Genomic DNA, 25,392 nt, shown 5'->3' with positions numbered 1-25,392 from the left:
CTTCGTTGTTGAACTCTAGAAGTAGGAATCTGAAAATGATCAGCAGTCGGTGAAGAATTCTGACGCAAATTCTCACGGGTGAACTGATTTGAATGACGCATTTCATCATCAATATTTACGCGATAGACTTCTTCATTTTCTTGTGTCTCCTGGACCTGAGTGTCTTGCATATCACCGCCATATGTTTCAGTTTCATCATTATTTTGACCATCATTCAGCAACTCTTCTCTTCTTTGGTGCAAAGAGTATTGAGACTGTGATTGGACGTCGTATAATACAAAACATCGTTGCATCACATCCCAAAGCTCCGGTGGTTTTCGTTTAAATGATTTTACAATCCTATCTACCTGTTAATAAGATTATGTAGTTTTTAGCTTACAAATATTATAGATATGTTATTTTTTAAATATATTTTGGTTGTAAGGGATATTTTTTGTACTTACTTCACGATCTTTCCACCATGAATCAGACGCAGATATCACAGATGTCGTAGGATCAACCGAAATACCCGTAGAATTTTTCATTAGATGCTTCTACTTTTTGTATTTTCTTTTCAGCTGATCAAGTTTTTCTTTGAAGAACCGGTAGTTTACGCTGATATTGTATATTTGGTTGAACTTATGAACGACAAACTCTTTACCAGCGGGTGTAGGATCTTTGAAACGATAATCGCTCATGGAAATCGCTCGATCGTACAATTCAATAAATACTCGTTCTCGGTTAGGATTCCATTTAAAATTGTCTTCCCTCTATAAATTTACACAATTTTGAATCATTTTATTTTAGTATTTATTAACTATTCTAAAACATTAAAAAAAAAATATTATATACTTACCCGTGCTGACGTTTCAGTAAGTAGATTTATATCTTCTTCATCAGAAAATGTTGTACTTTGTCGGCGATTTGACGTCATATCTACAATTTTAAAATTGTATAAATAATATTAGATCGAGCTAATTTGGAACTATCTTTATAAGCAAAACATGAATGTGGATTTTGGTAGATATCAAAGAGCGTCGAAATCAAGAATAGCCCATGATTTCCTAAAATGATTTTCTTATTCTTATATTAAAACGCATATGATTCGATACAACATTTTAAGGGTAATTTCTTGGGCTAGTAAATGATTGTATTTTAAAACATTTTAATCATAGGAATGGAAAAAGTGCTCAATTAGTTTGTTGAATATTTTAAATTAATACTAGAGTTTGCCAACTACATAGCATAAATTAAAGGGGATCTCCAAGTTGATATTTAAATTTAACCATAAAATCTATATTAACAAAAATGGAGATGTTTATATTGATTTTATAATACAAAATATTTTTTTTGTACAAAATCATATTAATTTATGACTGATAAATTTAGAAATAATATCTTAATAATAAATGTATTACTTTCTAAAAAAATAATTATAGTGTCATCTATATTTATTTATTTTTTATTTTCTGTTTTACATTTTATGTGAATTAAAATGTAACACATACCTTTTCCAATTGATACAAGTATAGTATTATACTAATAAGCATTGCATGTATATGTTATACATTATATAAATCTTTTTCACAAGCAAGTAACTGCATGTACGTGAGTTGTGTAAGTATGAGTTTTCCACCCAATTAATTTTTCTTATGCTCGATGCTTGTCTCTTTTAATTTTTAAATGATTATTACAAAAAAATATTTTGACAATTCTTATAGTCTACTGTTTCTTTAAAATAAATATGGTCATATATATATACGTATGTATAATTCTTATAGTCTACTGCTTTAAAAAATATTTATATTATTATTGACATAATTTTTATTTTTTTATAACAATGAATATTTTTAAAATACTGTATCAACAGTGTGGCATAATATTAAAGGTGGACATGTTTGTAGTATTTAAAAAAAATTATGAAAAATAAATAGTATGTGATTTCAGTTGATGTAAAACAAGATATGATAAATCTAAAACTTTTATTTTTTAAAAAAATAATTTTTCAGTTTAAAATAATGATATCATTGATATTTTTATGTTTTTTTTTTTTGATGAAATTTGAAATTTATTGATCAACATTTGAAATTTTTACAAACGGGTAAAAGTTGTTTAATGTCTTAGGTCCAAACGAGAAACAAACCGAATACTAAAGAGTAACTTGAAACCATCTTCTTAGTAACCTTTCCAATTTGTGGCCATGAGTGTATCGCAAAGAGCAGATGCGGTTTCGAACTGCCTTGTCTATGAATCTTCTTAATTGATCCGTCTGAGTCACTCGTTGGTGGTGACGCCTTGAATTTCTTTCCTTCCAGATGTAGTACACAGCTGTTTGAAAAAGCATCCTTGCGAGGATTGAGTCGAGGCTTTTTCCTCCCATAGTTCGTATCCGATTGACAGTCCATTCCCAATCGGGGTTGATGTTCCGTCCAACAAGTGGTTTTGCTAAAGATTCCCAAGTCGTGTAAGAGTATGGGCAGGCGAAGAACAGGTGATCTCTTGTTTCATTTCTCTCTCCACAGAAGCCACAAACCTGAGTAATACCCCATGTTCGCATACGATCTCCCGTTGATAGCCTGTTCCTTATTGATAGCCATGTTACGAAGGAGAATCTAGGAACCCCCTGTGCGAACCAAACCACTTTACACCACTCAACGTTACTTTTCCTTTCCCGTAGTTGATATTTTTATGTTAATTTACCTAAAAAATTTAAAACCACACATTTTTTAAAAAAAAAATTAACCATATTTTTAATTTTGGTAGTTTGTTGAATTTATAAGATTTAAATTTACAAATTTGTTTTAATTTTTATAGACTACAATAAATTGTCTTTAAATAATTAATTAAAGTAAATTTACCTTTTGGTTCAGAAATGCAAGCCCTCTGGTACGTCTAGTAATAGTTTTATCGCCGAACTCAATTATAATAGTGAACACTGAAGAATAATTGATTCAACACAAAAAAAAATTAATCAACAAATCTAAGAAAGTAATAAAGAATAGAAAATAGGTAAAACCTAATGCTTGTCTCTTTTAATGTCTTTTGACTCTTGCTCTATGCCATATTTCTCAGCCTTGATTTCCTATTAATCAATAGAAAGAAAATTTCTAAATTAGCTATAATGAAGTGATATAAAATAAAGGAAAAAAGTAATGTTGATTTCACAAAAAGGAGAGAAGCATACGTGGATGTCTATTCTCATTCTCAAGAATGAATGAGTGCAATGGTGTGTGTTGATATCTGTCATTTATAGTAGATATAAACAAATATTTTAAATTTAATTTAAATTAGAAATATACCTATTGGTTAGTTAAAAGAAGCATTGCATGTACAGCTCCTATTTCTATGCGGGAAGAAGAACATGCAGGACGCCTGCCTTTTATCACAAGAAGACAAAAAAATTAGTATCCAATGCAGTCCTCCTGCTTTTTAGATTTATCATACAGAAAAGTGTGAATGGTTAAAATATATGAAAATAAAAACAGGACAGGAGATCTGTGTTTATCCTGTGCTCCCATTCAAACACTGAATAAAAGCTCAGCAGAAAGGCAGGGAGACGAGAACGACGTTGAGTCTATAGGAGAGGTAGGCTTTAAGACCAGATGATAAGCAAATTTATATCTATCGTGTTTTCTGTTTGTGAAAAGATGATCCACGAACAATTTATTTTGCAAACCAAAATAATCCTCATGCTGTCTTGCATCATCACATGATTATATAAAAAGAAGCATAAAGACAAATTAAAGTTCCTTTGTTACCCCAAAAAAAAAAAAAAAATTCCTCTACTGATAACATTCCTAACAATATCTCAGGATGACTCTAACCAACCCAACCAACGGCTTGCGTGCATCATTCCCCTTCACTCATCAACTTGATCAATTATCAGATATTTTAGCAATCCAATCATTATATCAAAATGTACTTCTATGTTAATTGGACCGTCCAAATATTTTCTTGAATTGAAAAATCTAACAAGTAGAAACGAGTGGTACAACATATAGACTACATAAAGAAAAAAAGATCCCAAGTAGTTTTTCCAAAGGTAATCAACACGGTACGATTATTTTTATTTTTTAATTAAATATAGAACAAAACTTAGGTTTGACTCCCCTATGGTGAACTTTTAAATTCACTTCACCTTTTAGAACTTTTAAATTCACTTCACCCTCTAGGATTTGGGTTTAGGGTATAGAGTTTAGGTTTATAGTCTTATTTTTGGGTTTAGAGTATATAATTTGGGTTTAGGGGTTTGAATTTGGGTTTAGGATATAGGATTTGGGTTTAGGGGTTTTGATTTGGGTTTAGAATTTAGGGTATAGGGTTTAGAATTTAAGATTTAGGGTTTAGGGTTTAGCTGGAAGCGTTAGCGTCGTTAAAATTAGCGTTTTTATTTTTTGTAGCTATTTTTTATTTAATTTAATGTTTTTTAATTAATAATCTATGTGTCACTTTGATTGGTCCTAAAGGGTGGGGTGAATTTCAAGGTTCATCCGGTAAACCTAAGAGCATGATTATCCACAAAAACCCATTTGTGTTTCTTAAGGATTATTTAAGTATATAAATGTACTTTAGTGGACTTAAGAACTTTACTTAAGAAACTATTTGATTTTGTGCCTCCAATGGTAGTTTCTTAATAAGGATTCTTAAAAAAAAAAAATTCTAACCACAACCTAACTCAAACAAGCATATTCAAACCAATCAAACAATCCTAACAATTTGCAAGCAAATTCAGAAAACGCATGCTTCCAAGTCTCAGAATGCAATACCTTTTTAGTCTTTGGCTATGGCTTTGCCGTGTTTAAAGTCCTGAACCGACCGGAGTTATATTCACATGTGTAATAAAGCTATGAGCGCCATTAAGACCTTCTTTGATAATGCAGCAGACAATCACAAACTAAATATGAGACTAAAATACCTCAGAGCGTGCAAGCTTAAGTTCAGCTTCTAAAGGAGCTAGAATGGCTTCAATAGGAGGCATGTCATCATCTTTTTGAGCAGCATGGACCCTTCTTAAAGTGGCTTCAGCAGCAAACTGAGCAGCCATAGAGGCCTTCTTTTACTCATTGATCTTCCTGATTTCTAGATTCTGCAACATTGTTCACCATAATCAAATAACCAGCTGAAATAAAAAAAAGAATTGATGCTTAAGGAGGGTTTTCAATAATTACTTTGCCTTGGAGAAGAGATTCAGTTAACTTAAGCTTCTCCTCCAACTTAGTAAGCTCATTCGTAAGCTATAAGTACAAAATAAACATGAGAGACATTGGGGGTGATTGGTAGTTGCTGTAGGTTTGCTGTAGGTGCTGTCCACAGCCTTATTTATTTCTAAAGCACCAAATTCAGAGCAATCAAGCTTTAAATTTTTTTTGAAGCCACAGCTCTAGAAATAACCTACAGCTGTACAAGTGCTCTGCAGAGCCAAATATCCAAAGCAAATTTTTAGTGCTTTCATAAAATTCTACAGCAGTAAAATTTAAAGCCACAGCAAAAAATCTACAGATTTTTTTCTACAGCAAAAAATTTAAAGCTACAGCCATTACCAATCGGACCCATTATATAGAAACTAAAAGCAAGTGATGAAGATTAATAACAACAACTACACACCTCTTCAACAGCTTTCTCTCTTTGCCTCTCAGACAACCTCAACGCTCTGATCTCAGTATGTGCTTCCCCTAACTCTCGATCCTTATGTGAGAAACCAACCATTCAAGAACAAAGTAAAAAAAAAACAAAGTCCTTAGATCTGAATCGACACATTAAAGAACTAGATCAAGCACTACCTCTGAGTTCGTTCTCTAGGCGATTAAGCTCCAGCTCCAGTAGGACTCAGGGGAAGCAAGAGATGCGACGGAGGTGAGACGTGACGGCAGAGGATGAAGCACTACCTCTGAGTTCGTATGCTGGCCTGAAGATGAACTCAATCACCACCACGAGCCAAGACTGAGTCGACAAGGATGAAGAAGACCCAAGGCGAAGGTGAGACGCGACGGCGAGCTGGTAACAGAGAAGCGACGGAGACGACCTGAAGACGGAGGAGAAGTAAAAAAAGAAAGAAAAGCAAAAAAAAAAGATAAAATATGGTGCTGACACGTGGTTGCTTAGAACCGATCACCAAAATAGCCCATTAAAAATCGATAACAACCTTTTTCTTTAATCACTAATTTTATTTAAGGATCCTATTAAAGGATTCCCGATAATGATGGTCTAAGTTTTGTCCCCCACACGGTGTAAAGTTTGACCTATCTAATCAAATTTATTATATGAATCAAATAAGTGACACACCACCATGCCGACATTTATTAACCAGTAGGATAAGATTTGATCGTCAAAATAGGTGCATTACGTGTATAAATACTATATTATATTATATATATAGCAGTATAAATTTTATTAGAGAGTTAGTGAGATTATAAAAATAATTATTCTATTTAAATCTTGAGCAGAGTCGTCTCTGTTTCGTCGTTGTTTCTTTCTTCCTCAACGTAGCTGTGTATATATATTTTCTCTTCCCATTATCATTGTTGTTTGGTAAAGATAAAGATCAGTGAGTCATCTTTCTTCTTCTTCTCTCAAGACAGGTAAACACAATCTCTCTCCTCCGCTCCTTCTTCCTCTCCTCTCTTCTCTGTCTTTTCTCTTTTTTTTTTTAATAAACTTTCCCTCTTTTTAGTTTTTCATTTCTGTTTGGTTGCTGAGAAACGGAGGAAAATTTTCTGAATTTTTCTTTCTCGGTGACCAGATTCGGTTCGTGTTTTGTTCTTCTTTTCTAAACTCTGTAGATTTTTTACCGTCTTTAATCATTTGTCTCTTTATTTGTTTTCAGATATTTTTGACGAGCTTCATTGATTTAAGTTCTTGAATTACAATCAAGATCCATGGCGGAAGAGCATCGATGTCAAACGCCGGAAGGCCACCGTCTCTGTGCTAATAACTGCGGCTTCCTCGGCAACTCCGCAACCATGAATCTATGCTCCAACTGCTACGGCGATCTCTGTCTTAAACAACAGCAGCAAGGCTCATCCTCTCTCTCCGCCGTATCTCCTCCATCGCCGGTGATAACTTCCATCTCTACTCCGTTGATCCATCCCCTCGTTCAAAACCCATCTGCTGAACTGGAGGTAACGGCGAAGGACGTGCCGGTGACGATAACGGCGACGGAGCAGCAGCAGAAACGGCCGAACCGGTGTACCACGTGTAGGAAACGGGTCGGGTTGACCGGGTTCAAGTGCCGGTGCGGGACGACGTTTTGCGGGGCCCACAGGTACCCGGAGGTCCATGGATGCACCTTCGATTTCAAATCTGCCGGTCGCGAAGAGATCGCGAAGGCCAACCCGTTGGTCAAAGCGGGGAAGCTTCAGAAGATTTGATGGAGCCGTTCGATGTGTTGACTTTTTCATCTTCATATAAAACGCGTCCGTCAACACAGATGGATCTCAGCCGTTCATCATGGTTCATTTTATGTAAAAGATATGTATTTACAAAGTGACACGTTTCATGTGGTGCAGGATAGAGACGCGCTCCTCTTATCTTCCCAATCAATTTTCTTTTCCCTCAGAAAGAAATAAGATATTCTCGCGTTGGCCCTTTTCTTAATGATTAAAGCTAATAATTTTTTTTGTGTGTGCTAATAATCTTTAAAAATCCAAGGATTATAGGTTGAGAAATTCGATCATATAACAAAAGGAATTCATAATCTATATAATTATAATGATTTTGTTATTGTAAATATTTGTTCTTGTTTGGTTTCTCTTATTTTCTTTTTCTTTTTGACAGTGTACTATTGCTTTAATCAATTATTTTATACTATGTGTTTAATAGATAGTAAAAAAATGATACTGGAAATTTCCGAGTTTGAATATGTTATAACATTATATTATTATATTTTTTCATATTATTATATATTTTTACCTTCAAAAATTGAATATAAATTCTGTTTGTTAAATATTTTTCTAAGAACAGGTTTTATATAATTATTTAATTTAATTATTTTCTTGTTTCTGAAAAATAAATATGACTATTTTCAAATATTTTATAATATTTGTATTGATACCTATAGTAACTTTAGTTATACATAACATCTGTTTTGTTAGAGTAAAATAAAATATGATTCTTTGTGATACTATAAAAACATGAAATTCCGTAATAAAACAAGAATAGTCAATCAAAAGTATTGTTCCATGATTAACAGAGCAGGAAACAGAGCGTATACGTTCAAAAATCTATTTTTATATAGTCGATGCGTAGAATAGTCGATTTTTCACTTGTAGAGTTTTGGAGTTTCTTTTATAGCTCATTATAGTCAAAATATAGGTTAGATACTTTCATATCCTGAAATATGGAAAGATATCTCTTCAGTATACACTTTCCATTTTACCTGAAAACATGAAGAAAACGCGATCCAGAGGTCGGAAGCAGTTTAAGTAGAAGAATAAGGTCGGCGTCATATTCTAAACAGAAAAATGACTTCATAGATTAATTGTCCCCAAAACCTTCTCTTTAGATTTCATAAATGAGGCCAGTAGATAACTCGTGCACTATGATCGACCGGAATTGTATCTTCATAGTAGGTTTGCGGGTAGCTGATAGACTATGAATTTTACTCATTTTTAATCATGGTTTATGAGTGTTTTAAGATATATTATTACTATATAGAGTCTATTTAGAATACTTAAAGGTTCAGGTATTATCTGGAAGAAAATGATGTATTTGGAGTTATTTGGAGACTTTCTGAACTTTGCTGGATGGTCGATTATTTGTCAGAATATCGACCGATAGTTACCAAGGAATATCGATCGATGATGAGCTCTTCATATCGATCGACGGCGAAGCCACCCGAGAGTTAATGACAAATTAGAAGAATTAAAGTTTCACAAAAGTTTCAATAATTACATTTTAAGTCTCTGGCCGCATGTTAGGCTATTTCTTAGGGTTTTGTATCATTTTAGAGGCAGATTTGCCTAGAGACCTTTTTAGACCTAATTTGGAGGAAGCAAGAAGCCACCATTGAAAGGGGTGACTTTAGAATTGGAGAGATAAATCAACACTGCAAAACAGAGAAGATCTTGAACTCATGTGCTTTTATTCATTTTGTTGCTTACTCTATTTACTCATTTTATTTAAGTATTATTCAGACCATCATAACTATGTGTTCCATGAATATGTATGAGTAATCTTTATTGTTAGATTTAGGTTTCTAATTAGGTTGATAAATGTATTACTAACAACAACAATTGTTAGAGTGTTTAGAAATATAATTCTTTCATCTAGTTATGCTTAAAGCTAAGTTTAGGATTGATCACCCTTTAAATTTAGATCTTAGGATTAATTGGGATCAATCCATTGCTTGCCTCAATACCTGAAAATAACTAGTATGATCTAACTGACTAGATACAGACGAGAGTTGGTCTAGTGAGTTAGAGAATTTAGATCAAACCTGTCCGTAAAGCTCTCTGGAAGAAGTATCAATCGACTCAGCGATAGCCCTGTCGACCGATATTTTGAAAGCTGTATCGATCGATATTCGTAACGAATAATCGATCAACACTTTCTCGTGATTAACATACGAGAGTTGAAATCCGAGATCCAGATTAGATAATCAGATTGATTATATCTAAAGTTTGAATTCAAGAATGATTAACATCAATAAACCCCTAAAAACCCTAAGTTTTACTTATCATACCTGAGAATATACCTGAATCTAGCTAAATCTCCCAACTGTTAACAAACCCCAAAACAAATCAATAGAGCAATACACTTGCTCACCACTCCATTAACTGCTTTAAAACTTATAAACCATTTAATCTAGATTTATTCCAAAACCATAATCTATTGTGTAATCCTAGAGTCTTTGTGGATTCGATCCCTAAGTACTACATCCGAACCTCTTATTTGAGAGAGTAATTCACTCCCTAGGGTAATTTGAGCGATATCAGTAGCGTGAGCACGACGATGCTTCTTAAAGATTTTCTCAGATTATCTTAGCCTAAACCATAATGAAATTCGGTAGTAAATGCCTCATTACGAGGATTTGAGAGAAATTATCGTCATGTAAGCTGTTTTGGCACAGATTCATGTGTGATCATGTGATCTTAGTTGATTCGTGATCTCGGATTAACATTACAATGATTTACAAGATCCGTCTTATGGCGCATGACATCAGTGGCCGTGAAATCATATGATCTAGATGGAATGTAGAAGAACAAGATGATAGATTTGTCGATATGCTTTCATGAGAAATGTTGTCTTTCTGCCTATGAGCAAGTGGTTATGGCTGAGCCAGTATATAACTCGAGGAATGCTACAATGGGCAGAGAATTTTATCTGATTGGTGGTGGCCACATAAGTCTGTCAGAGTTATCAGGGGAATCTTGTCTTCCTATCTTGTGAGAAGCAATAATCTTAGGTTTCTTTCCTCTCTCCACATAATCTTCTTGTTCTTTCTCATATGTTGCAATTTTCTTCTTGCGATCTCGCTTTCTTCAGAATCTTGGATTAAATTCGTTTATAGATTCCCCTTCCGTCTAGCGTATCAAGGTAATCTCTTTGTTCTCTGGTCATAGAATTCTAGGGTTTAGTAGATCTTTTGCTTTTGTTTCCGGTAGAAATGGAAGGTACCCCTAACCGTAGTACATATCTTTCTCCTTCTATACGTAGTTAGGTTAGATCGAAGAGAAAATTGGTCTTAATGTTTCGGGATCCATCATTTCATCGGGGTCTTCTATTGATATAAAAGGAAGGTCAAAAATCTGGAACCGATGGCTGTGTCCATGAAACCTAACAAGATAGGACCTCCTTCGGTGTCGGGAGGATGATATCAGATAATGGAGAGAGAGAGAGAGAGGTATTCTCTTGCCGAAGAAGGACAAGGTCCCTAATCTTGATAGTCGAGGTTCTAATTTTGGACTAGATGAAGTCATTGTTTATGTGGCTTCTTTGAGTTGGGTTTTAGAGATAAGGTCATGCATTGATAGTTAAGATATCAGAGTATTTTGAGATATCATCTTGTCAGCTTAACCCTCTAATTTAGAGGACTCTTATATCTATTCAGAACCTTGGTATATTTACAGACCTTGGTTTGAAGATCAATGAAGTTCTCTTCTCATATTATTTATCTCCTTTCAGTGGTGGTGAAGACATGTTCTATCTCCATCCTAGGATGGTGACACCATTGTGAAGGAATTTTCCCAAGTAGATAGGAGTGGGGCTGCCTTTAATAAGAAGCGAGTTGAGAGATTTGCTTTTATGGCTCGTTATTTCTGCAATACATTCGATTAGAACCTCGACTGCTCTAGAACCTGTTAAAGGAATGAAAAGTGCAGAATCAAAAAGTGGTGAAATCAGAACCACCATGAGCACAAATGTGATGAGTATTGCTTCCTTCTTCATCACATCTTAAAAAAATGGAGATGGAGAAGAAACAACAAATAAATCATGTATTTCATTGGGTAATCAAGAAGAGTGAAAGCCGCGTTTAAAGTTGAAGAAAAAGTGAAATCAGAACGAGTAGTGGCTGTGGAAATCAGTAAGTCTATCTTCATATGTGATATTGTGTGATATTATGCATCATCTACATCAAAATGTTAACCCTTAAACACCTCCAACTCCAACTCCACCATCAAATTATCATGTTTTATACCTAGTGTCGTCTACCCTGAATGATGCATGTGATGAGAACCTCACACTACTCTTAATTTAATATAAGGTTTTTTTGTTTGGAAAATGTGGCTTTTGTAGGTTTGAGATAACAAGTATGGAGTAAATTTGAAAAGGAGCTAGTCGGGGTTTTTAGTAAAGGTGTGTTGTTCTGGTTTTATTGTTTGTGTTGGTCTTCGATTTGTGGTTGAAGTATGGTTGTTGAGAATTTGATAGTTCATGTGTTTTAAATCATTTCTTTCATTCTTTAGATTCTAACTTTGTTTGAGGACAAACAATGATCTAAGTCCGGAGGAATTGATTTATTGTGTTCTTTACACATTTTAATATTTTTTATAATTTTTTTCCATTCTTTATCCAGTATGTTTAGTCATTTTCGAGTTATTATATGTGTGAAGTTGGCTTTTGATGGAATGTGGATCACCTAGAGAAAAATATGAAGAAAAATATAAATTGGAGGTTTACGAATGTATCAACCAGAATAGAAATGGAGCAGACAAAAAAAAAAGAAATGGAGCGGACACTCCTGCGACCTAGATTTGTAAGAAAGTTTTCAAATATTCAGGTTTTACCTAGGGGTCCCTCTTTTCCCTCCTTGCCATCCGCCACAGACATGCAGTATACTGATTCTTATTATTTTTATCAGACCATGTTACTTGTTACAGAGTTTTTGAGAGAGAAAACTTGATACTTCTATTATCTAGAAGGGAGAAGAATCTCTACACAGTTAGAAGAATCTTGAAACCTCTTTTGATACGTTGGCAAATGAACATCATGTTTTTCATCCATTATCTTTATTTTCTCTTTGACTATGGATGAGCTAGACACAAATAGGGTTGTTTTCTTTGATTATCTCTATCTATTGCTAATCTTAATGTGTATGTTAAACTGATCACTTAACACATCAACATATGTTTAATCTATTCATTGAAAGTGTATTAAGTTGTTATAAATAGCAGAGATCAGTGATTTGTCCTTAGTAAAAGAAAAGTGATGTTATGGCAAATCATGAACCAATTGAATCAAATCGTAAAGCTTGTCATCATTCTCTAATTCAAAGGAAAGATTAGATATTAGGACGCTTGATAAAGAAGTATACCTCGGTAGTGGGTTTATCTAATCTTATTGTTCAATTTAGATATTGATTTGTATTGTTTTCCATGAAGAGTTTTGTGGCTCACGGTCCTCATTATCCCGATAAATCACTCTGGACTTAGTTTTTTTATAACTAATTACTTGCTTTTTTTCTTCTTAATTTTACTCCACTCAATTTGTTTATCTTGATATTGATCTCATAGAAACAAAATGCAGAAAACGGTCATCTGAAATTGAATTTAAAGTATTACAACAACCAATGTTAGTTTGCATTACATAAGCCACAATTTTAGTGTATCATATATAACATATAGGTCCAAGAACCTTAGTTTTAGCTATTTGTCTCTATAGTTGATGTGTAGAATAATCGATTCTCTTCTTCTAGGGTTTTGGAATCTCTTTTTATAGGCCATTGTAGTAAATTTGGTTAGATACTTCTATATGATAAAATATTAAAAGATATTTAAATGATCAATTTTACCTAGAAGCAAGAAAAAAGACGACCTGAAAATCAGAAATCGTTTAAACAGAAGAAAAAGATTGGGTCATGATTTATTATTAAACCATAAATACCTAGATTAGTTTTCCCCAACGTAATTTATGTTTCAGTTTTTAATAAAATTCGAAGGTGTATAATATTGAAACTCTTGATTTATTATTAAATAAATATTAGCTAAAGTTGAGATCTTTAATAAGTTTAAAAGGTACAACAATATAATAATTTGACAAAATGTTTTCAGTTACATCGATTATTATATTTCTCTACATGTTCATATACAAAAAGATAAAGAAAAACAGGACTATATGCCGAATATTAAGTATGTTCACCTAGATATAAAACTATAGATGTCATTCAACTTCATAATCATTATCAATATTTGTGACAAGATTCTTAATTATACTATGATATATTTATTTATTCTATTAAAATAGAGTTATTATTTTATCTACTGTTTGGAAAAATATAGTATGACCATTTAATTATTACTTAATATGTTTTATTTGATTATTTATATTATTAATTAGGTATATAAAATTTCTAGACATTTTTAATAATCATTAAGGATATAGATAATAAATCAATTTTAATTAAAAATTTGAGCTTTATGTTAGCTATAAAATATCTATTGAAAAAACTGACAAAATCCTGCTTAAATTTTTAAATATTTTTTTTATAAGAAATGCATTAATTAATTCGTAATTATTAATATCCTGTTATTATAAGTTAATGTTAATTAAAATTTTCTTAAACTAAAATAAAAATTCTATGCCATTTTTTATAAATGTATAATTATAGTCTATATTATATTAAAATAGAAGTACTATATGAATTAAATATGAAAAAAATATAATATTAAATAATATTATAAGTACTATATTTAAATAACTATTTACCATTCACTGTTGAAACATGTTAAAATTCGTAAACAATATAATATTTTTATAGAAAAGGTAAAATTATTAACATATGTTAAAGTTTTATATCTACAAAATATAATTAACATTTAGTTCATTTATTATTTACAAAATATAATAGTATATAATTAACCTTTAGTTCATGTATTATTTACAAAATATGTTACTAGAAAAACTTTGAATTTTTATAATTCATCTATACTATTAGAAGGGAATCATTCTAAAAAAACTACTTAAAAAAGGTTGTTGCACCCTTTCCTTAGATTTAAATACATATTTGGTCTTACCTTATATCTTTGTAACAATAAGTTAGTCAATAACATTATACCATAGATTTGCAGATTTTTACTTCTTCCCTTTCTTGAGTTATCATATAATTGATCAAATATTTCTCTAAGATTACTTTAGTCAATTTGCTAACGTATTATACAAAATGGTTTGGTCAACTAAAACACGAACCAAAACAATAATTGTATCAGCTTTCCAATAAATTATTATGTCACCCGTCATTTTAACAGCTTGAGTAATGTATTTACTTTCAGAAAATGCATACATATAATCACATTTTGACTCATTATATAAGTAGATTTCTATTTCCATATTTTCAACATGTTATCATCAAACTATATGGGTTTATCTGGTATAACACAAACTACAGTAATTACTATGTCTACTTTGTTTTCTAAACGATGATAAAACTCTAAAAATAATTAGCAAAAAGAAAAACTGTAAAAAAAAAATTGAGGTCAACAGAGATGATTTGAATAAACTGTAAAAAAACTCATGTTGGTATGATATTGGAACAAATCATAACATACCATTTAACTACAATAATTTAGTATAAAGCTTAAAATCTACTATTACCTAATTGATCAAATAATTTCTTATAATTTTCAGATGATTGAATATTTGAATTTAATTGAGATCTTTAGATATGATTTGGATTTTATTTAAACTAAGATTACTGGATCTTACCAAATATCTAACAACTTTGGTAAAACGTAACTCTAATAATATACTTGCATGATCTCATTATTTTTCAATATACTGAAGCATAAAATATATGTGAAATATAGTCTCATATTCATTATAAATGAAATAGACCAAAATATCCACATATAAACTTCAAACTACCACAAATTTTCTATAATTATTTAGTGAAGATTTGCCACGGTTTAGTATAAAATTTAAAGAAGTTATTGTATCATCAAAATCAAACAGGCCTGGACATTGTACCCAGACCCAAAAATCCGAACCGGAACCGATTCAAAAATAATCGATCTGAAACCAAACCGAAAATATAAAGTATTTATTGGATCAGAAATTCTTCTATCCGAAAGAACCTGAACCCAAAAAAAATGAACAGACTCGACCCGATAAAAGCCAATTAATACCAGACTTAAAAACATGAATATTCAAAACTATGATTTTTGTGTTCTATTTTCTATATTTATTTTATGATTTAGTTAAAATATCTTTATACAAACAATATTTGTTATTATTTTCTAACATTTTCAAGTAATATGAAGTTTAAAATGTAAAATCTAGAGTTTAAAAATATTTTATTTTAATTATTAATAGTTTATTTTAAGTTATTTTGTAAAATTTTAAATATATATAACAAATTTCGACTAAATTTTATAGGGTTTGGGTATACCATGTACTTTTAAGATCCGAAAATACATGAATTCAATATGGATCCGAAAATTAAGAGTATTGTACATGTATTTTAATTATAGACCAGAACCAACCCAAACCAGAAAAATATTTACGAATACCTATTGGATCCAAATTTCTAGGATCCGAATTCCGAAGGACCCAGATCCGAAAAAATTGGACCAAATCCAACCCAAAAACCCAAACGTCCAGACCTAAGTGTATGAATGAGCATTCGGGTACCCATTTGGGTACGAGTCAATTCTTTAGGGTATTAGAGTTTTGAGTTTTTGGGTAGGGTTCGAGTAGGTCCTCCCAAATATGAATATGTTCGGTTCTGATGTATATGAACCTGAAAATAAACAAATAACCAATGTATTAGAGTTTGTAATACCTTAACCGGCCTAATTTTAAAATATAACTAATATATATTTACATTCCGGATATCTTAGAATACTCATTCGGTTTTCGGTTTAGGTCGGGTAAATTATTTTTCTTTTTCTTTAAATCTGAATTATTCGAGTCCTCGACATTTGGATCCAATTAGGTATTTGAAATATTTCCGGTTATAGTTCAGTTTGGTTCCTTTTGGAATCGAGTCAGTTCGAGTCCATAATGCAAATAACTCTAAAATACATGTAATTTGGATATGTAATAGTCTAGCTCAGTTTGGATATTTAGGAGCAAAAAAAAAAATTTAAGTATCCGAAAAGACGAAAGACGAAAAAATACCTAAAGTACTAATTCATATCCAAGTTTATTTATAACCCAAACAAAACCCGCGCTTTTGAAGCGCGGTTCAAAATCTAGTTAGTCAATTAAAACATCATCTTTTTTGACATCTCCTTTGTTACTAAGTATTCACAGAAGTGCCACTGCCATTTAATTTTAAAAACAAATATTATGGTAATTATTTAAATTGAGAAAGCAGATATTTCCTATTAATACAGAAAGTTTTATACACCAGTTGATCTTACTTTCCTATTAACATGACACATAAAAATAATTGAACAAAATGTTATATGCATATTTATTCATTTAATATGTAACATGTTGATCAGAAATTATATCCCATAAACATAGCAATTTAAAATAGTGTAATCTATCCTATACTAAAAGGGATATAAGAGGAGTAGGGAGGCGGTCCACGTCCTCAATTAAATCAACCAATGAGGTTGCTTAGTTTTTCCACGTCAAAACGACTTGGACCGGTCTTGGGCTGTATTTTTTTTAACGGTGAAAAACGAAGAAACATGTTGATCAAAAGCCCTGGTCCGATAAAGTCGGATAATGTCGTGAATCTTTGACGTCTCTCTTCTCTACGCTCTTTGGAAACCCTAAATGAATCTCTTCGACAACTCCTCCCTTCGCCGTTTCCCCTTCCTCAACAGATCGATCAATCGACACCGTATTCATTAGTGAGCAATGAATCCTTTGAGTTTCTCATTAATGGATTCCTTTCGCCTTATCATCTCTACCTCTCTTTATAAGTCTCTTCTTTACACAGAATTGTTACAGAAAAAAAAAAAACACTCAAATGATGAATTCCAGCAGAAAATTCCAAAACGATCTTACCGCGAATAAACCTGCAGACGGAAAAGACGTTGTCTCCTCAGAAGTCTCCGGCGATCCTAAGTCGAAGAAACCAAACGGCAAATCCGTTGACTCCTCCGCCGAGCCGCTATGTTCAATGATAAAAAAAGGAAGAGGTCGTCTCAACTGGAGATCTTCCCACACTCATCTCAGACTCCAACGAGCAGGTAACTCATGATTTCACTATACTTTATTACTCAGATCAAAATAGAAACAACTAATGGTAGTCACCTCCGCTACTGACTGCTGAAAAAAGATCAAAGCTTTATTATTTTTTTTTCTCTTTTCTTCTTTGTATGACTGCGAAAGATTTTTCATTCTGTGTATTAACTGATAGTTCAACCGATTGCTTTATAACTACGATGTTATCTTATATTTTCTTCTCTTCGTTTTTGTTCTCTGTTTCTTTTTGTGTGAATCTAATTGATAAAAATGTTCCTCTTGGACATGTAAATTGGTTTCTGACTGGTGCTTGAAGCCTTGAAGATATACCTCTCTCTATGAAAAATTACTCTTATAAAAGGATGAGAGCAGGTAACTAAATTTTTTAGCTTTTGAATATTTTTAGTTGTTGAATCTTTTACTGGTTTCTGCTTTGTAGCTCTCGAGCTGTTTTAATGGTCGTTACGTGTTTTTGGATCTTGCAGTTTTCTACTTTCAGAAAATGATCATACCGTCGGAAGCTCGATGGAGAGCTGGAAGATGCAGAGCAAAAGGTCCCGGAAATTAGGAAGACAGATAACAACGTGTGTGAGGTGTCTATGATTCAAGAACCGGCAACTAATGGGGTAAAGAGAATGATGGAAACCATGGAGATTCTAATGACGCTGGAAAGAAGCTATGAGTTGATAACATCAATGCCGACAGTGGTTTTCCTGAGGCAGAGTATCCTGGTGACGATATTCCTGGAGCTGGAGCTGGAGCTGTTACAACAAAGCTCTCTCAAGGTGTGACCAGGGAAGCCCCAAAAACAAGCATTGGGGATGGTAGAAGGAACTACAACCGCCACAGCTGTCTTACCTCCTGAACCTGTTCCAAGTGGATTCACTGCTGAGAGGTCACCGCTGCAGGAAGACACGTTGCTGCTGTTTTGTTCTCCTTTTTCTTTCCTTTCTCACTGTGAAATATTGATTTAAATGTTTACAAATTGAACTCCCTCCAGAATAAAATTAGACTCATGTACGTGATCGATGTACAGTCCCAGACTGTTGAAGCATTATTCAGCCAAGAAACAAGAATAGCGTGTTAGTTTTATCAGCATCCGGCTAATGGATCCCCAATCCTGTACTCTCGCGCTGCAAGCTTATTTAGAAGTGAGATCACTACTTTGATGTCACCAAATGAAGAAGAAAATATAACATACAAAAATTTTTCTTTTGCTAGCTATGTTACAATTTTAATTTTGATACTAAAATCAAGAAAACTAATATGGAGTAGAGAGCATCAATGGTTGCTCAGTTTGCTGCAGAAACCATCTTAAGAAGGGTCCATGTCGGCACATAAATATGATGACACGCCATCAATTGAACTTATCTTTGCTCCATTAGAAGCTGAGCTTATTAAGCTTGCACGATCAGAGGTATTTAATTCGTCTGCATAAGTTTAATTGTTTGCATAGGACATATAAAATTTATCACGACACTGATACTGCTTTGTTTATGCGTATATTGGGAAACTTCAAAAAAACAATCGGTCTTCGGATCATCTCACTAACTCAAAATAAAATTGTGAAAGAAAAAATGAAAAGTGGGAATTTGATTGAAGTAAAATATCGTCCAAAGTTGTATGCCGACTTTTTTTATATTTCTGGTTCGATTGTAATATATTGTAGAAATTAAGTATATTATTTCTTCAAAAAATATTATTATATAAAATTAACCATGTGAATATGATACAATAAAAAAACATATTTCAGTATATACTTCTTAATTTTTATTTTCTTCATATTTCTTCATATTGATATTATTCTTTATTTTATGATGATTAATTATTTTCTGAGAAAGACAAAATAACAAAAATTATATTTTAAATAGATATATAAATGATAAAAACAAAAGTAAAGTATAAAGAAAAAAAATCATTTATAAAAAATTAAAATATCATTTTTTTAAATAATAATGTTTATATACAGTTAGTGTTCTTTTTTCGTAACTGGAGATGATGCCACATGACCTAAAATCTCGAAAACCACATTAAAGTAAAGTTTTTCTTCAAATTTATTGGATATGCAATACCGTGTGATTTAGACGGCAAAACAGGCCATCATTTTGATTGGTTTCCCTCTCATTTTGAAGAAGTAATTCAGATGGCGAAACATGCAACCACATGCAATCCTTATAATCTTCTCAGACTATGGTTAATTAATTTATTCACTTTTCTTACAATAATTTCAGGACCAGTAATGTAGAAAGTGAAATAAATTATATCTTCATATTACTGCACAAGTGACCTATCATTGTTTACATGTGCTGTGCATATATGATCTGAATAGTAGAAAGTGAAATAAATTATATCTTCATTTTACCGCACAAGTGACCTATCTTCCTCTGAGTTTCTTTATACGCCGCTTACCGTGTTCAACTACGGCTTTTGTTCTGTCACAAGGAGTCCTATGTCGTTAAGGTTTTTGATTCTTGAATATTCTCTTCACCAAGTTTATATAGTGAGCTGATTCATTCTTCATTTTCTCTGTAACATCAGATGCAGTTTATGATTATTTTTTTAAGGCAGAGCATCCGTCTACTTTCTACCTCACGTATTATAATTTGAAAATTTTCTCTGGCGAGATGGATCGTTACGAGCTAATGGTGAAGTTCCAAAGTGATCTGAAGATTATAAGTGATTGCCTTGATGCTTGGTCCTCATTTTGTTATTTTCTCCAGCAGGAAATATATGTTGAGAAACTTCATCAAAGGGACTATTCTAATCTCAAACTTGAAGTAAATTAATTTATTTCCATTTTTACACTTAGGAATATAATTTGCTACTTGAATATAATTTGCTACTTGATATCATCGGTGTTAGATATTTTAGATGAGAATCTCAACCTCTCATTAAACCCCTTTTATGCATAAGTCATCAACTATATATCGAATAAGGCTTACAAGAAGAGCATGCAACACTTTTCCTTTTTGGTTTCTCATTTAAAACTCTTAACTTCACTTTAATACTTTTTTGGTTTCTCATCTAATACCATCATTTTATTGGCATGCTCCCTTGCAGGCGTAAGTGTATGGTTCACATGTTTCTTTTGATGAGACTGAAAGGTTTGTGAAAATTACTAAAAAAATTACTTCTTACCAGGCAAATGGACAAGATGTGATCATGACACCGTAAATGTGGGTTCTGTTCTTAAGCTATAGAGGTGAAGTGAGTAGCGTGTGTATTGTATTAACATGATGCTAGACTTGATCAATTGAGTAGCTTCAAATTGCTTTTTCTTGCAGAGTGCATACTCTGTATGGAGCTCGAGATTAAAGAAATCATGGAATCCAGTCCGAGAAAGGATATATAGTGCTCTCTAAAGACGATAAAGAAGTTGGGACTAACTAAGAGGGAGGGCGGTAAGAAGATTTTGTCTTAAGATTAGTCTAAAGTGATTCCCTGATCAGATCATTGTCACGTGAATGATTATAGGTTCATACAAGTGTATGCAGTCTTAAATATCAAGTTTTGGTAATGGTTTGTCTAAAAAAATTGTTCTTTAGTTTGGTTTGGCTTGGACAATGATACTACTTTTACATTTGGATCAATTTTTTATACAATTTTATTTCTATTATAAAACTTTTCAATCTCATAAGAACCCAAAGATTCTAAAATCAAAACAAGGTTTAAATCAGTTGTAAATCTTACAAATATCTATTTAAATCATAACCAGTTTTGTTAGGTTTTACTCATCTTATTTCTCATTCTATATATGATTTTAATTTGGTTAGATACAAGATAGTGGATAAATACAAATAAATTTTAGAATTTCTACCAATTTAATAGTTTAAAGTTGATTGTAATATATATATATATATATATTCATGGTCTATGTTCATAAATGTAATTTCTTTTTAAGTTGACAAAAAATTATACGAATACCCCGGGCGTAGCCCGGGAAAACCCCTAGTTTATAGAATATCTTTAATTTATGTAAAATGTAATCACTAGCAAATTTTATTATAATGTAACTAATGCAATCAATCAATTATGAAATAAATAATACTATAGAATTAAAAAAAAATTCATCGTACAATATATATCTGTTAAGAAATGATGTCACCTTTATATTTGTATACAACTTTATGAAATATTGTTTGCGTATAAAATTACTTTATATATAAAAAAATTTGTTCACCTATTATAATAATATAATAATATGAAATAGTTTTTTAATAGTTTATATTGTATTTTCAATATTATTTTATAATGTATAACACCTATTATAGTAACCGGAGATCCTTTCTATTAAAGCATAGTCATTATGATATTTGAAATATAAGATAATATCAAAAGTTCTCTCTTAGTTGAAATCTAGGATAGATTTATCAAAAGATATTTTGTAAAATAATATATTAAATTTATAATGTATTTTTATTTAAACAAACATAAGTGTAACATTAATTGTTGTATTTATGATATTTTAACTTCTATTCTTAGTTTTAAAACTAAAAACTAAACCTCTAAAATATAATAAATAATTGTTTTTAAACCTAACACTGAACTGGATTATTCTCTGAGTTACCAGATCATTGGGTCGGTTGACCGAGTTTGAACCACATATCAATATATTAATAAATTTAATATACAGTTATATATAAATATAATATCATTAACAACTAAAAATATAAGATAATATCAAAAGTTTAATTACAAAAAATTAATTTAATATTTCAAAAAAATAATTTTAATTTGCATTTTTCTTAAAAACAATTTATATGAAACAATTTTAATATAAAATTAAACCTTTGGAAAAATGTTAACATAATAAATAACTAAAAAAATTATTATTAAATTAATTTTCAAAAAACTAAAATAAATAAGAAATACAAACTTATAATAAAATGGGAAATTTCATGTTTACCACTTTTCATCTTTACCACCACTAAAGAAACATTTTCAAAAATACCTTCTTCGTTAAGTGGCAAAAGACTTTTATACCATGGTTCTCTACATATATAATAAATCATTATTTAAATAAATTAAAAAAAATTTTATGTTTTCGAACTATAATATTTAACCTTTTTATAATGTTTTTTTGAATTTTTTTTAAAAAACAAAATTTCAAATTTTTTTTTATTTTTTTTTCAAAATTTCTTTTTAAAACTCGAAAATTATGTTTGAACTATTTAAAAAAAATCTATTTTTAAAGTATTTATTTATAGATTTATTAGAATCCTAAATTCCACATTTCAAAAACCTTACCACACCCCTCAACTCTAAACCCTAAGTCTAGATAAATTAATCCTATGGGTATAAATGTCTTTTACCTTTCATTAAAAGTGAAGGTAAAAATGATTAATTTAAACATGAAAAATGGTACTATAAATGTGGTATTTGTGACAATTTCCCTAATAAAATTATGAATAAAAAAAATCAATTAATGATGGCATATCAATAAATTTTAGGTTTTTCTATTGTCATTTTATTCGAATAACATAATAATTTTTTTATTAAGATTTAAAGAATCAGAAATCAAAGAATTTATTCAAATTTATATAATATTAATAAGTATATGAATTTTTTATTTTTTTTGAAATATTATCTTTTTCTATGAATTATTACAAGGTCAACTTGTTCGGAGTCATAGACTAATATCAGGGTTTTTGGGTTTTATAAGATTTTATCAGTTTTTTAATTAATAGAATATTCTACGCAAAACATGATCATGTATGAAAACATTATAATAAAACTAAAACAAAAAATAAATTGATGCTTATTTCTCATATAATTTTTAAATATTGAACAAATATTAATGTGTAAGCACAAATTATAATTCTTCAAAGTCTAACTGTAGCACACAAACGAAAATAATTTAAATAAATCATGTTAACAAGTTTATCAAGAAATGATATGTAATCTATAAACAATTACATTGTTTTCTTCGAGCAAAAACTAATTTCGTACTCTAAAAGCGCAGTCAAAATTTAGTTAAATATATTAATAAAAATTCAGTTTTAATTATAATTTTTTTTTTTAACTATAATAAACTATGTTGAAAATATAAAAATCGTACCAAAAATTTAAATATTTTGTAATAAAAAAATGAATTAATATAGTAACTAAAAATTCAAAATTCATATTATTTTTCAAATTCAAAAATACTTATGTAATTTACTAAATTTTTCTTGAAATAAAATTTTAAACATAAATATTCTAAACGCAGAGTAATAATGTTCTAAATTTACAAAGGATAGAAAATTTCAAAGGTTAACCATCTTCTTCATCTTGAGCTTCATCATCTTCAATCTAAAGATTGAATCGATTGAATAGAGAGGAATATATACTAATGAACCTGTTGAGGATGAAATTTTGGACGGCCGTGAAAGACATGACATCTTCACCAGGCGGCGGGCGGCGGGTATATTTTGAATCACCAAAGTTTGGCTTACAAAAGGATCAAAGATTTTCATCTTCTTTTTTGCTTTAGCAGCTTTCTATCATCATTCGATATATATATATATATATTGTTTAACGAAAAAAAAAATATTCCTTCTTTTTCGTATTAGAAGATGTTGTGTCTAAAATTATTAAGATTAAAATTGCTTTAAAAAAGATCACTAAAACATAAATAATTTAACCAATTATAAAAATCTTTAAAATCTAATTGGTTAGACAATTTTTAATAAAATTAAAATTATTTTTAAAATGGTAAAACTTCTTATATATCGTTTGAAACAACAATTTCTTTAAAAATGTTACGAAATGGATGGAGTAATTCAGAATATATATTTTTTTTTTAAAAAAGAAGAAAAAAATTCAGAATAGATGATTCTATATATGTGTGCACCCATATGTAACTAGGTATGTAACGAGAAAAAGATGCACAGTATGTGTGTGCTCAGAAGATTACTGCTGAATGTTTACTTATCGGTTCGTCTCCCTAAAAAAGAAAGTACGTAAAAGTTTTCTTTTCGTAACTAGGTGATTATCTGTGCACATGCACCAGATAAAAAGTATGTATATTCTAATAATTGTTAAATATTAACATTAATCATTCAACCATAATTATATCATGTCATAAGCTCTATATATATTAATATGAATATCTATTAAATATGATTTTAACTCATATAATTTTACGATCATTTGTATTTTATTATAACAAATATTTAAAACTATAGATCACAAATTTTTTTAATGTGAGATTTTTAACAGTTTTCGTAATTTATAATCGTTTTAAAAAATTTAAAATATAACATATACGAAAAATTTGATTTTTTTTATTATATGGTTAATATGATTGTTCAATTTATTATAATAATATAACGTTAAAATAATGAAAGGAAAGTTTTATGTTTATTACTTTTATGATACCACTTTTCATCTTTACCACCACTAAAGGGACATTTTGAAAAATATCTTCTTCATTAAGTGGCAAAATATTCTTATACCCTTGTTATCTATATATATAATAAATCATTATTTAAATAAAAAAATAAAAAATAAAAATAATTATGTTTTCGAATTATACTTTTTCATTAAAAAAATTTGAATTTTGTTTTTCGAAATTTTTTCTTATTTTTTTTCAAAATATCTTTTTGAAAATCGAAAATTATGTTTGAAACTATTTTTAAAAAAATTTTAAATATTTTTTAAGTATTTTTATTTATATATTTATTAGAATCCTAAATTTCACATTCCAAAAATTCTACCCCACTCCTCAACTTTTAGCCGTAAGTCTAGATTAGTTAACAATATGGATATAAGTGTTTTTTACTCTTCATTAAAAGTGAGGATAAAAGTTATTAGTGTAAACATTAAAAGTGGTACTACGAAGGTGATATGTGTGGTAAT

General features: G+C 30.5%; 1 protein-coding gene and 2 long non-coding RNA genes across 4 annotated transcripts; 2 read left to right on the top strand and 1 right to left on the bottom strand.

Moving 5' to 3' along the window:
- Positions 1-54: 54 nt before the first annotated feature.
- LOC106418541 lies at positions 55-6,053 on the bottom strand. The gene is made up of 6 exons (XR_007322247.1): positions 3,279-6,053; positions 3,164-3,219; positions 2,996-3,061; positions 2,838-2,914; positions 444-915; positions 55-347 (listed from the first exon to the last, which is right to left on the bottom strand). It is a non-coding gene; the product is annotated as an uncharacterized LOC106418541 (long non-coding RNA).
- A 219-nt stretch (positions 6,054-6,272) lies between these two features.
- LOC106418564 (zinc finger A20 and AN1 domain-containing stress-associated protein 6-like) lies at positions 6,273-7,572 on the top strand. Of its 2 annotated transcripts, none has more exons than XM_013859286.3 (2): positions 6,273-6,557; positions 6,803-7,572. In XM_013859286.3, exon 2 carries the CDS (start codon positions 6,855-6,857, stop codon positions 7,344-7,346), a length of 492 nt encoding a protein of 163 aa, XP_013714740.1. In that variant the 5' UTR covers positions 6,273-6,557; positions 6,803-6,854; the 3' UTR covers positions 7,347-7,572. The 2 variants fall into 2 exon arrangements, with proteins under 2 accessions (XP_013714740.1, XP_013714741.1); XM_013859287.3 differs by having other exon boundaries at positions 6,496-6,723.
- Positions 7,573-14,596: 7,024 nt separating this feature from the next.
- Positions 14,597-18,645, top strand: LOC125585329. The gene is made up of 2 exons (XR_007322246.1): positions 14,597-17,925; positions 18,039-18,645. It is a non-coding gene; the product is annotated as an uncharacterized LOC125585329 (long non-coding RNA).
- Positions 18,646-25,392: the final 6,747 nt, after the last annotated feature.

The sequence above is a fragment of the Brassica napus genome, chromosome C4, assembly GCF_020379485.1.
Source record: "Brassica napus cultivar Da-Ae chromosome C4, Da-Ae, whole genome shotgun sequence".
Lineage (NCBI taxonomy): Eukaryota > Viridiplantae > Streptophyta > Magnoliopsida > Brassicales > Brassicaceae > Brassica > Brassica napus.
This window is presented reverse-complemented; position numbering and strand designations above follow the sequence as displayed.